The sequence below is a fragment of the Pteronotus mesoamericanus genome, unplaced genomic scaffold, assembly GCF_021234165.1.
Source record: "Pteronotus mesoamericanus isolate MK-2021 breed Mesoamerican mustached bat unplaced genomic scaffold, CSHL_Meso_final contig_482, whole genome shotgun sequence".
NCBI classification, from domain to species: domain Eukaryota; kingdom Metazoa; phylum Chordata; class Mammalia; order Chiroptera; family Mormoopidae; genus Pteronotus; species Pteronotus mesoamericanus.
Window position 1 is genome coordinate 515,030 of NW_026555181.1, and position 12,339 is coordinate 527,368.

Below are 12,339 nucleotides of genomic sequence, written 5' to 3' on the forward strand. Positions count from 1 at the left end.
AGTGAGTGAATGAGTGTGGTCCTACTGAGTGCTCCTTATGGCCAGGTTCTCTTCTAACAATATCAGGGGCGAAAGAGAGACACAAGCCTATATCAGAGAGAGCTCCTGGATTCAACTCCAATGACAGAACTTTTCAGGAGAGACCTGCAGCTTAGAGCCACATCGGGACTCTGGGGCTCCCAAGACCTTTTCTCTCTTCCCGCCAGGGCAAAAGCTCCATCCTCCCCACCATCTGAAGCTACCAGGGTCAGCGCTCCTCTGGGCATTCACACATGCTGCTCTCCACACCAGGAACACCTTTCCCCATCAACAGACCCTTCTCACCCTTCAGGTCTCAGCTTAGTCACCCAATATGCTCCCAGCGACCAAACATGCGCTCTGGGGCTGTCATTCCCACCCTCCCCTCCCCCAGTCCCAAGGTGGGAGGCTCCTCTACAGAGGATGACACTGGGGCTTGGAGAGAGAGACAAAGATGCCTGTCCAAGTCCCCATAGCTGGTAAGATGCAGAGAAACCAGATTCGCATCAATGCTAAGCTCTTAAATGCTCTTCCACACTCACTGCCTCCTCCAGGAAGCCTTCCTGGCTTCCATGCATGCAAGGGCTGACAGATCCTCCTGCAGGTTGTCCCTGCCAGTGTGTGTTTCTGCCATCGCAGCCTTGACATCAACACCTTGTAACCTGCTGGTTTCTCACTGTGTTCCCCAATCAGACTGATTCTGGGCTTTGGAGGGCTCTAGGTGGGGGGGTATCTATCTCTTTAGTTCAACAGGTCTAGCCTGGTACACAGCTGGCACTCAATAAGTGTTGGTCATATAGGAAGATGGATTCACGTATTGCTTACTCTTATAGAGATTCCCGTTTGCATGAAATTCCAGCTCTGCTCAAATGCGGGCACACAGTAGGTGCTCAATCAATGTCCTCTGCCTGAAGGAGGGCAGAAAATGCGTTACAGTCATTTGTAAGGCCCCAGGAGCCTTGTAAAAGCCTGTTAAATCACCGAAGAATGGGAAGCTGGGGAAACTGAGGCACAAAGTGGGGTGCTTGGCTCAAAGCCACACAGCCAGCCCGGGTGGCTCCTGCTCAGCCCCCGCCCCCAGCCACTGTCCCCTCAGATGTCTCAGGGAGGGCAGCTCCTCCCTCAGTGCCCCACCCCAGGCAGTGCCTGATGGCCGCCCAGCCCAGCGCAGCCTGTTGTCTCCCTGGGGCTGGCACGTCACACACGGAATCTCACGCCTCAGAGCTCAGCATGCTCCAGCCTCCCCTCCTGCCTCTGAGCGGAGCAGCTGGTGCTCCCATGGAAACCACAGGCCCCCCCATATTCCCCCCCACCTGCACGGCCCCCCTCGCAACCTCCGCTTTAAGATAAATATTGTCATTAACATGCAAATGCATATGTGATTACCATAAATGGGGGGTCACGCGGCAGCAACGGCCAGCGAACCCTATCACCAGGATGGGCATTAATATTCAGCCCTGACCAGAGAGGGGAGAGAAGCACCTCAGGGCCCCTACAGGCACCCAGCCCTCTCAGAGCGAGGGTCCTGGGGGATCCTGCCTCCATGCAGGGGACTGGAGGGGTGTAATGACTGGACACCGGCCACTGGGAGCCCCATCCCAGCCTCAGACCCTGGCCTGAGCCCCTGGCTGGGCTGGGGGCACAGCAGGCGGTCCCCTTCCTCTGGATGAGGCACAGATCTGGGAGAAGGGGGTAGGAAGCAGCACCGTGGCTTCCTGCTTCCCCTTCTCCATCTCTCTCCCTGGCTCCCACCCTCTCTCTGCCTCTCCCTGTGCGTGTGGAGGGGGAGGGCTCCCTCTCTTTCTCTCCCCCTCTCTGTCTCTGTCTCCACCTCTCTTTAAAAAAAAGAAAAAAGAAAAACCCAGCACCATGGGCCTGCCCTCTTTCTGAGAACCCCTCACTTCCCACCCCCTCCCAGCCCCTGTCCAGCCCCAGAGTCCCAGGACTTGCCGAGCCCTCAGTCTTTCTTTTGGTCCCAGCAAGACCCCCACTGCACAGGCCCTGCCCTGCCGTTGGCTGAGGCTGTCAGATGTCACAGCCGCTTCCCCCAGACCATTTTTGGGGAGCCTTATTCTCAGCTTGGGGGAACCTGTCACTCCTTCATCGCGCACATATACCTCCGCTTCCCCTGGCCTGGGAGGGAAACAGGTAAGTGACAGTGGGGAGGACAGTTCTAGTTGGTCCTTGGGACCAAGTAGTTGGCCCTCTGTGCCTCAGTTTCCCTTTTGTATGAAATGTGGCAATGCTCCCAAGCCACCCTCAGTAGTGATGTCTTTGGTGAGAGATCAAACAGGCTCCTGAACGTGAAAATTAAGGAATTAAGGATAAGACGGTCATGCGGATGTGACAACACTGGGGTGCGGGGCATCTCGACCACAGTGATGTTTTTCTTCACCCCATTCTGGCCCTCTCAGCTGCCCTGGTGCCCAGCCTCCCTCAGCATCCAAAGGCCCAGAAGGCTCTGGGAGAGGGGTTCTCTCCACCCCCGGGGCCCAGGCCCTCCCACCCCTCCCGCTCTCCTCCAGCACCAACAGCAGGCACCCTGTTTAGTCGGCTCCCCAGAAATTGCACCATGTAAGTGTTGTTGGGGAGGCACCTGGACCTCCCCCTACCCCGCCCCCACTTCCCATTTATCATTTTACCTCCCTTTACTTGAGGCCCAGAGAGGGGCAGCCACTGGCCACGGGTCACACAGGCCTCCATCCCTGCTGCTGGCCCTCGAGACACCCGCACCTCCAGCTTGCCTCCCTCAGGGTAGGGTCTTGCCTCAAGGCCCAGCATAGGTGGGACCAGGAGGGGGATCCATTCTTGACCTGAGGGTTTTGGGTGAGGGCAGACACAAGGGAACCCCCCACCCTCTTGTTCCCCTCAGGCCCTGCACCCTGAGTTCAGACTGGCCCAGGATCCCTGCAAAGCGAAAGATGAGGACTGAGTGTCATGGACACCCCGCTTCCTAATTTTAAGCATCCAAAGAAAGACAGGAAAGACCCTGAGACACCCCCCCAATCCCAACATTCTCCAGCCAGAAAAATCAACCCCACATGCATGGGGCCCTGCTTTACCGGTAGTGGGAAACTGAGGCTCTAGTCCAGGTGGACTCTCAGCCAAGCACCCCCCTTTTCACTTGGGGGGACTTCCGTGGGAGATTTAAAAAATGAGAAAGGGGGCACCTCTGCAACCCATTTGTTTCCCTGACCCCGAGCTCACCAGCAAGTCTTCCAATCCAACATTTGAGACACCACATGGACACCCCTGACTCCCATGAGAATCCTTCTAGAAATGGGCCCTTCAGACATCCTAGGGGGTTGGGCTGGGGTGTGCAGACAGAGCCCTCCATAAGCTGCGGACCCCTGAGCTGGATTCATGGATTCATTGGCAAAAAGGGACCATCAGCCCCCTTAGGCCACATGGAGGAGTTACATTTTCCAGGCTTTTTTTTTTTTTTTTTTTTTTTTACTTGGCGATGGTAGAATTTGAAAAAAGATTAAGGGTGGGAGGGGTTTCCTTCCACCATAGGGTACCAGCTGAGGGTCTAGCTGAAGTGACAGGCCTGGGCCCCATCCTACCAGACTCTCATTCATTCATTCAACGAACATGTATTAATGATTACCACGCCTGCAACACTGAGGGGAGGGTGGGGATAAGCGGGTCTGAAATAGGTCATGGGCCCCGGTCCACCCCTAAGGTCTTGCCATGGATGTCCAGCACAAAGCCTTCACCATCGCCACCCCCAGTCCCCAACACCTGACAGGAGAGCTGTCAAAGCAACCCCAATCCAGCAGGGGCCACAATCCCTGGGCACCTGCTCCCAGCATGCCATCAGAGAGAGAATCAGGTTGGGGGGAGGCAGGCAGGCCTCCTCACCCCACCTGCCTCCCCGCTGGGTTTGCAGGCCGCCCACGCCTCCCCTGTCCACCCCAGGATCTGGGCTCGGCCAGATGGACAGCCCAGGCTCATCATCGTTGGCCTGAGACCTCAACACATTGCTGACAGGATCGGCCAGTTTTAACTTGAGCCAAAGGTGGAGACAGGGAGGGGAAGGGCAGAGAAACGGAGGGGGGATGCTGATCCAAAGAGAGAGGGTGGGCAGGGGGAGGATGAGCGGTAGCGTTTGAGCCACCCGAGGCTGGTGCTCCCCCCTCAGCCTGGCTCAGCTCCCTGCGCCCCCCCAACCCCCCTCCTGCTTTCTTTGTAGTTACCGATTAGCCCGGGGTCCTGGGCATCCGTGTGTCCCCGGAGGCCAGCTGGACCTGCCCCACCGGCCTGGCTTTGTGAAAATGACCAAAGCAATGGAGTCCGGAGGCGCAAAGTTCCCCGACGGGGCCTGGGGAGGCTGAATGAATGGGGGGGGGAGCAGAGAGGGGTGGCAGTGTTCAGGCAGCTCCCCCAGAAAAGGGGCAGGATAGAGTGGGTGAGGGGGAAGGGGTGGGGGTCTGGGAAAATGGGAGGGAAGGGAGAGAGAGAGAGATGCTGGGGGGTGGAGAATGGGAGGTAAAGGAAGATGGGAGAGTAGAGAAAGGGGGAGAGAGAGAGCGAGAGAGAGAGAGAGAGAGAGAGAGAGAGAGAGAGAGAGAGAGAGAATGAATGCCGGAAGGTGGCGAGGGAGGGAGAGGGGGCGGAGGAGGGGAGGGGGCCAGATCGTATCTGTCAGCTGCACCCCCAGAGGGGGGAGGAGAGGGTGGGTGGAAGGGGGGAGAAATGATGCCGTGGCAGAAGCAAGTGGAGGGAGGAGGTTAGGAGAGGAGGGCTGGGGGAGAGAAGATGCCGGAAGGTGGGGTGGGGAGGAGAGAGGAGGGGAGGGAGGGGGCCGGGGCGCCCACCTTTGTGCATGCCCGTGTAGGGGTCTTTGAGCACCGTGAGCTCATAGATGCGGCCGAACTGCTCGAATAGCGGCTTGAGGTCCTTCTCGTCCAGGTTGCGCGGGATCTGGCCCACGAAGAGCTTGATGGCGTCCAGGTCCTTCATGCCGTCGGGCTGCCCCCCGGGGGGCTCGGGCCCGCTGCTGCCCACCGGCGAGGGCCGCGGCTGCAGGAGCTGCTGCTGCTGCCGGCGCGCCTCGCTTTCAGTGAGGCGGGCCATGGCGAGCGAAGGCGGGCGGCGGGCGCGGGACCGAGCCGGCGGCGGCGGCGGGCAGCGGGCGGACTCGCAGCTAGAGCGACGGACGCCGCCTCCCTCCCGCCCGGTCCCCGCGCCCTCCTCCCTCCGCGCCCGCTCGCTCCAGCATCAGGACCACAAAAGGGCGGCTCCGCAGCGTCCCCTAGCGGCCGGCGAGCGCATAGCCATCCCGCCTCCCGCCTCCCGCCTCCCGCCTCCCGCGCGCATCCTGCACTTCTCATCCCTCATTCCACATCCGTATCCCCACCCCCAGTCCAGGCGGGGAAACTGAGGCCAGCAGGCCCGAAACCCCGCCTTCTGGGTGGGTGCCAGAGAAGCTTGGAGCAGGGCTGACCTGACTTCCAGTTGTCACAGGCTCCTCACACTGATAACAACAGGAAAAACGCTAAAAGTAGAGCCCAGCATTTACTATTTACTGGGCTGCTCTTGGCATTTTTAAGAATACAAATTTTGTTGTTGTTGTTATTGTTATTATTATTATTATTAATTGTTATTACTATTATTATTATTGCAACAAGTTCAAAACTCTCCCAAAAAGTAAAAGTCCAGGTCCAGGTGACTTCACTAGGGAATTTTACCAAGCATTCAAGGAAGAATTGATACCTATCCTTCTCAAACTCTTCCAAAAAAATTGAAGAAGAGGCAACGCTCCCTAACACACTTTATGAGGTCAACATAACCCTTATACCAAAACCTGGAAAGGATAACACTAGAAAGTAAAACTATAGAGCAATATCCCTGATGAATATGGATCCAAAAATCCTAAACAAATTACTGGCAAATTGAATGCAACATTGCATTAAAAAAAATAATACACAGCGATCAAGTGGGGTTCATTCTAGGGACACAAGGATGGTTCAACATACGCAAATAGATCAATGTAATACACCACATTAACAAAACAAAGGATAAAGATCATATGCTCTTATCAATAGATACAGAAAAAAAAAGCATTTGTTAAGATACAACATCCAATTGTGATTAACACTCAATGGAATGGATTTAGAAAGAAAGTCCCTCAACATAATGTAGGCCATGTGTGACAGACTCACAGCTAATATCATTCTCAGTGGTGAAACACTGAACGCTTTCCCTCTAAAATCAGGATCAAGACAAGGATGCCCTCTCTCACCACTCCCATTTAACATGGTTCTGGAAGTCCTAGCCAGAGCAATCAGGCAAGAGAAAGAAAGAAAAGGCATCCAAATTGGGAAGGAAGAAGTAAAAGTGTCACTTTTTGTAGGTGACATGATTTTGTACATAGAAAATCCTAAAGACTCCACACACACCAAAAAAAACTATTGAAAACAATAGGCAAATGCAGTAAAGTTGCAGGATACAAAATCAATGTACAAAATCCACTGGTTTCCTATATACTAACAATAAAACTTCAGGAAAAGAAATGAAAAACACAATTCCTTTTGCAATTGCAATCAAAAGAATAAAATACCTAGGAATAAACTTAGCAAAGGATGTAAAGGACCTATATACTGAAAACTACAAAGCATTATTAAAAGAGATGGGAAAAGACAAAATATAATGGAAAGATATTCTGTGTTCAAGGATTGGAGGAATCAACAAAATTTAAAATATGCATATTACCCCTAGCAATATACAAATTTAATGCAATTTCCACCAAAATATCAATGTCATTTCTTTCAAGGTTTTATATATTTATTTTTAGAGAAAGGGGAAGGAAGAGAGACTGAGAGGGAGAGGATGTGCAAGAGAAATATCAATTGGCTGCCTCTTGCACACCCCCAGTTGGAGACCTAGCCCACACAACTCAGGCATGTGCCCTGACTGGGAGTTGAACCAGTGACCTTCCATTTCACAGGCCTGTGCTCAATCCACTGAGCCACACCAGCGAGGTCACAATGTCATTTTTTTAAAGAAACAGAGCAAAAAAAAGAAACACAGATTTGCATGAAAACACAAAAGACATTGAGGAGCCAAAGTAATCCTGAGTTAAAAGAACAAAGCCAGAGATATTATACTACCTGACTTCAAAGTATACTACAGAGCTATGATAATCAAAACAGCATGATATTGGCAGAAAAACACCAATGGAATAGACCTGGGAACAGAAATAAAACCACAGGCACATGGGCAAACAATTTTTGACAAAAGAGCTAAAAAAAATTGAGAAAAGAAAGTCTCTTCAATAAATTGTGATGGGAGAATTGGAAAGTGACATGCAAAAGAATAAAACTAGATTATAGTTTGTCTCCTTGTACAAAAATTAATTCAAAATAGGTCAAAGATCTAAATATAAGATTTGAAACAATAAAGTACATAGAAGAAAACATAGGTACTAAACTTACAGACATTGGCCATAGAGAACATTTTATGAATTTAACCCCATAAGCAATGGAAGTAAAGGCAAAAATAAATGAATGAGATTATATCAAAATAAAAAGCTTCTGCACAGCAAAAGAAGCTGATAACAAAATAAAAAGGCAACCAATCAAATGGGAGACGATATTTGCAAACAACAGCTCTGACAAGGGGTTAATATCCAAAATATATAAAGAACTCATACAGCTCAACACCAAACAAACAATCCAATTAAAAAGTAGGCAAAGGACCTGAACAGACACTTCTCCCAAGAAGACATGCAGTTGGCCAACAGATACATGAAAAGATGCTCAACCTCACTAGCTATTAGGGAAATGCAAATCAAAACTACAATGTGCTATTGCCTCATACCTGTTAGAATGGCTATTGTCAACAAAACAGGTAAATTAAAAGTGTTGGAGAGGTTGCAAAGAAAAAAGTAACCCTCATTCACTGCTGGTGGGAATGTAAACTGGTACAGCCACTGTGGAACCAGTGTGGCAGTTCCTTAAAAAATTAACAATGGAGTTATCACATGACCCTCAATCCCTCTTCTGGGTATTTACCCAAAAAACTCGAAAACATTTATTCACAAAGACATATGCACCCCTATGTCCATTGCAGCATTATTCATGGTAACTAAGACACGGAGACAGCCAAAGTGTCCTTCAACAGAGGGCAGTTGATACAGATGTGGTACATACATACAATGGAACATTACTCAGCCATAAGAAAAGATGAAATATTGCCATTTGCGATACCATGGATGGTTCCTGGGAATATTATGTTAAGTGAAATAAGTCAGTCAGGAAAAGCTAAGAACCCTATGATTTCACTCATACGTGGGATATAAAACTGAAACTCACAGGCACGGACAGGCAACAGCATGGCGGTCACCCGAGAGAAGGGGCAGGGGGAGTCAAAAGTAAAGGGGGACAAATGTGTGGTGGTGGAAGACGGTCTGACGTGGGGCGCTGGGCACACAGCGCAACATACAGACCATGTGGCACAGAAATGTACGCCTGAAACCCACATGGCCGTATAAACCGATGTCGCCCCAACAGATTTAATTTAAAAAGAGGTTAGAGCATATAAACTGGTCTTGAAGCCACAGCCCAGAGTGTTCCCTTGTGATATATTTGAAGGAAATGAATGAATTAATCATTTCTCAATCATTTCTCAATTACTATAAATACATCCTTTAACAGAAGAATACTGAAATCATTTATTTGTTTTATTGAAATTAAAATTATTCTCATCCCCCCTAAAAAAATAGTAAACCAAGAGATTTAAAGAAAGATTGAAAGCCTATCATATATCTTCCATTGATAGTTTTCAGTACACACAAGGGGAGAGAATGCACAGGCTAAATATTTGGGTCTATGAGACACATTTGTTAGTTGTCTACAAATGGCACAGCTGTTGACGTAGCATTTCATAGCAGCTGTGAAATACAGGAGGTTGAATAAAGTGGCATTAACAAAATAATAACTATAATAATAATAGCAAGAAGAAAGAACACTCTTGATAATATTATGTGCCAGGCACTGTGCTCAGCACTTTTAGGTTTATAACTTAGAAATAGCAATAGTGTTATATCAACAGCAACAAGAAGTAACATATTTTTAATCACACTTGCTGTGTCCACAGTGTTCAAAATATTTCAAAGGATATTGATGCATTTGGGCCAAAAACTCTGTGGACACATCCCCTGCTTAAAACTCTCCAAAAATTCCCTAAAATTAAGGCTGAGTCCTTTGTGCAGCGCCCAGTGCCCTACGAGACATGCACCTGTCCCCTCCCCGCCCTCCCCGCCTCCCTCTCTCCTCCGCTCTCTGCTCCAGCCACACGGGCCGCCTGGCCTTTCCCCCAGCACACCAGGTACTGTCCTGTCCCAGGGCTTTTGCACAAGCTGTGCCCTCTGCCTGGAACACCCTTCTCCCAAATGGTGCATGACTCACTCCCTCAATCCCCAACACTTTCTCTGTCCATCCTACCTAAAATTGTTCGGCCACCATTACCTTCTTCCTCGGGCTTCCTTTTCCCTCCATAATATTTATACCTATTTTAATGTGATTTAATTCTAATATGCTAATATGCTGAGCTAAATTATTACCATGTACACATTCATTCAACCTACACAACAAACCCCTGGGGTGGTTACAAATAAAGAAACAAGGTGCTTTTAGACTATGATAGATGCATGAAGGAAGCAATTATGTGAGTGGCAGGAAGGCTTTGCAAGCAATTCAGGGAAGGCTGATAACAGAGAGTGACTCCGAGCTGAGCTAAGAGTGGGGCAGCAGGTGCAAAGGCCCTGAGGCAGGATGCGTCCTGACAGGCAGGAGGAGCAGTGAGGAGACCGTGGCAGGGAGAGCGGCGCACTGAGTAAGTGGGAGGCAGTCTACCAGTTCTGATTTAATTTTTAATTTATTTTCTTTATTTTAAAACAAACACAGGATCAGTAACAATGCCAGGCTGAGCCAAAGGAAAACTCAGTGATACTGATTCTATTAAAAATGTTGACCTTTTATTTGTCCTTAATTTGGAGGGTGTTTAATTTTAATTTTTTAAAAATATTGCATTGAAGTATTCTTTATCTTGATGATGAAGTTTTTTTGGTGTCCCCTTAAGCTTTGCTCCCCAGGTGAGCTCACCCTGGTCCCTGCCCATCCCTCAGAGCAACCATTAAGAGGTTAGTACTGTACTCACACCCCTATGACAGAGAGACAAGCTGAGGCCCTAGTCACTTGTGAAGGTCACAGAGAGAGTGCTAGGACTGGAACCCAGCACTCACAACGGAGCCCTCACACTTCCCACCATCTCACACGCTCCTTCCCATGCGTTAGGCAGCCAAGCCTTGATTTCCCTGTTTGCCAAGTGAGACTAAAGAGTGAATAGGATGAAGCGCTTGCTGTGGATTTGGTGAACTAACAGGTGAGGCTTAGCAGAGCACCTGGGACATTCTTACTGCTCAATAAATGGCTGTCGTTGTGACTGTTACAGGCAGCCACCTGCCCAGCCCCAAGGGAGGGGCAGGGTGTCGGGGTTGGGTGAGGAGCCGAGCCACCCCTGGTGTCCTGTTCTTGACTTGCAGCCCCAGGCTGGGAGACCGGCTCTGTCTCCATGGAGAGCCAATCAGGATGCTCGAAGCCCTGTGGGCCTCTGATGTGTGGAGAGTCGTTAAAAAGAGTAAAAATTAAAACCCACCAGCCCTCCTGTGAACCAAAGGTGAATTTTCTCAGACTCTTAACACCCAAAATAAACTGGGGGGAATGGGTGAGAAGGACCTCAGTCTAGCTTGAACGTGACCTCCAGGAATGTAAATTCAGCATTCCGCCTCCTGAATGATACTCGTCTCTGGAGTTCATTCCCTGACCCAGCTGACACAATTCAAGGTCAAGGCAGAGAAAACTTTCACGGCCGTGTGCCTGGAAGCATTTGGAGCCTAGGAGGCCAATTTTCTGACATATTGTTGGCCAGAGGAAACCTATTTTGAGAATAGGACTTCTCAAAATACACAAACTTGAATAAATTTGTCTTGAAGGAAAACTGTGGGCATTTGGGCATTCTCTCTGGGGGGCCCAAGTCGGGAGGGTGTTAAGCAGCATCCCTGGCTCCACTCATTTCGTGCCAGGAGCATCCCCAGCTGTGACAAGCACAGATGTCCCCAGACACCTCCTGGTGTCCCTTCTGGGGCAGAACCTCCCCAGGTAAGAACTGCTGATGTAGGCAGGTAAGGCGCTTACCTTGGCAGAGGGGCCGGGGCAGGGTCAGCAGCAGGGTCCGCCTGCAGAAGCGCACGTGCGCTCCTGGGCATCCCGCTAAGAAGGCAGAGCCTGATCTGGCAGGTCCGAGGTGGGGTCTGGGGCTGCATTTTCTAACGAAGCTCCAGGTGACAGGCAGCAGAGTTCTGGGGAGATGTCTGGCATGTTCCCATTCTGACTTTTCATAGCAAGATTCTTATTTCATGGGTCATGGGTGTGAAAAAGGGCTGAGCCCCGCAGGGAGGAACGAGAAATGGCTTCAGGTCCTTTCTGGGTCCACCAGCCCCCTCTCCCTTCTGCCAACAGCTTGGCTTTCTGCCTGCGGGGGTGGGTGTGGGGGTGGCAGGGTCAGCAGGTGGGGGCCCAGCCCGGAGCTGCCCTGGGCAGGGGCCTCTGCTCGCCGGTGCTCTCTGCACAGCCAGCTGAGTGTCTCCCTGAGTGATATGGGCAGCCTCACTCTGACCCCTCTGCCCTGATGCCCTTTGGCCCTGGCCTCTCCGTGCCCCCAAGTCCCTCGCTGCCCAGGCTGCCTGCAGCTCTTCTAGCGCATTTGCAGGAGTTGAAGCACCTCCACGCTATCGAGGCCTAGGGGCTCGAGATGTGTCCCCTAGGAACACTACCCCACAGTCCCCTCAGGCTCCAGATGCCTCCCGCCTTCACACATCTACAGACACTCAGCGGACAGAGCTCTCTGGTTGCCACATCCCCAACTCTACCGTCTCCCCTCTGTCCATCTTCCTGCAGGAACCCCAGTCTTTGCCTGGATTCTCTCAGGTCCCTGGCCCTACCATTTGGCTTCAGGGATGGGAAAGAATGCCTCATTGGGCCAACCTCTCAACAAACTCCACTCCCTGGATGGGCTGGGGTCGTATGAGGTCTAAGGCACAGCCTGGCCACACTTAAGCCAGTCTGGGGGCAGGGGGAAGGAGGGAGGGGGCTAGGGGGTAGAGACCTGGCCATGCCCCACCCTCCGAAGTTGTGGCCCCTTCTCCCCCATCCCGCCTTCAGTGTGGCTCCACCCCTCTGGCCACAGCTCACGGGACCAGAAGGGGACGCCTGCTCTGCAGGGCCAATGAATTCTTTCCCTGGGAACAAGAGGAGT

At 51.0% G+C, this 12,339-nt stretch overlaps 1 protein-coding gene across 6 annotated transcripts in view; it reads right to left on the reverse strand.

The window, feature by feature from the left end:
- CELF5 (CUGBP Elav-like family member 5) overlaps positions 1–5,112 on the reverse strand; it is a 40,230-nt gene extending 35,118 nt beyond the window's left edge. For 3 of the 6 annotated variants that reach the window (XM_054578078.1, XM_054578081.1, XM_054578079.1), the window contains exon 1: positions 4,839–5,097. In XM_054578078.1, the coding sequence (XP_054434053.1) occupies positions 4,839–5,097 (259 nt within the window). Of the gene's footprint in view, positions 1–4,838 lie in introns of all 6 variants that reach the window. The other 3 variants (XM_054578082.1, XM_054578083.1, XM_054578080.1) reach the window with 2 other exon arrangements.
- Positions 5,113–12,339: the final 7,227 nt, after the last annotated feature.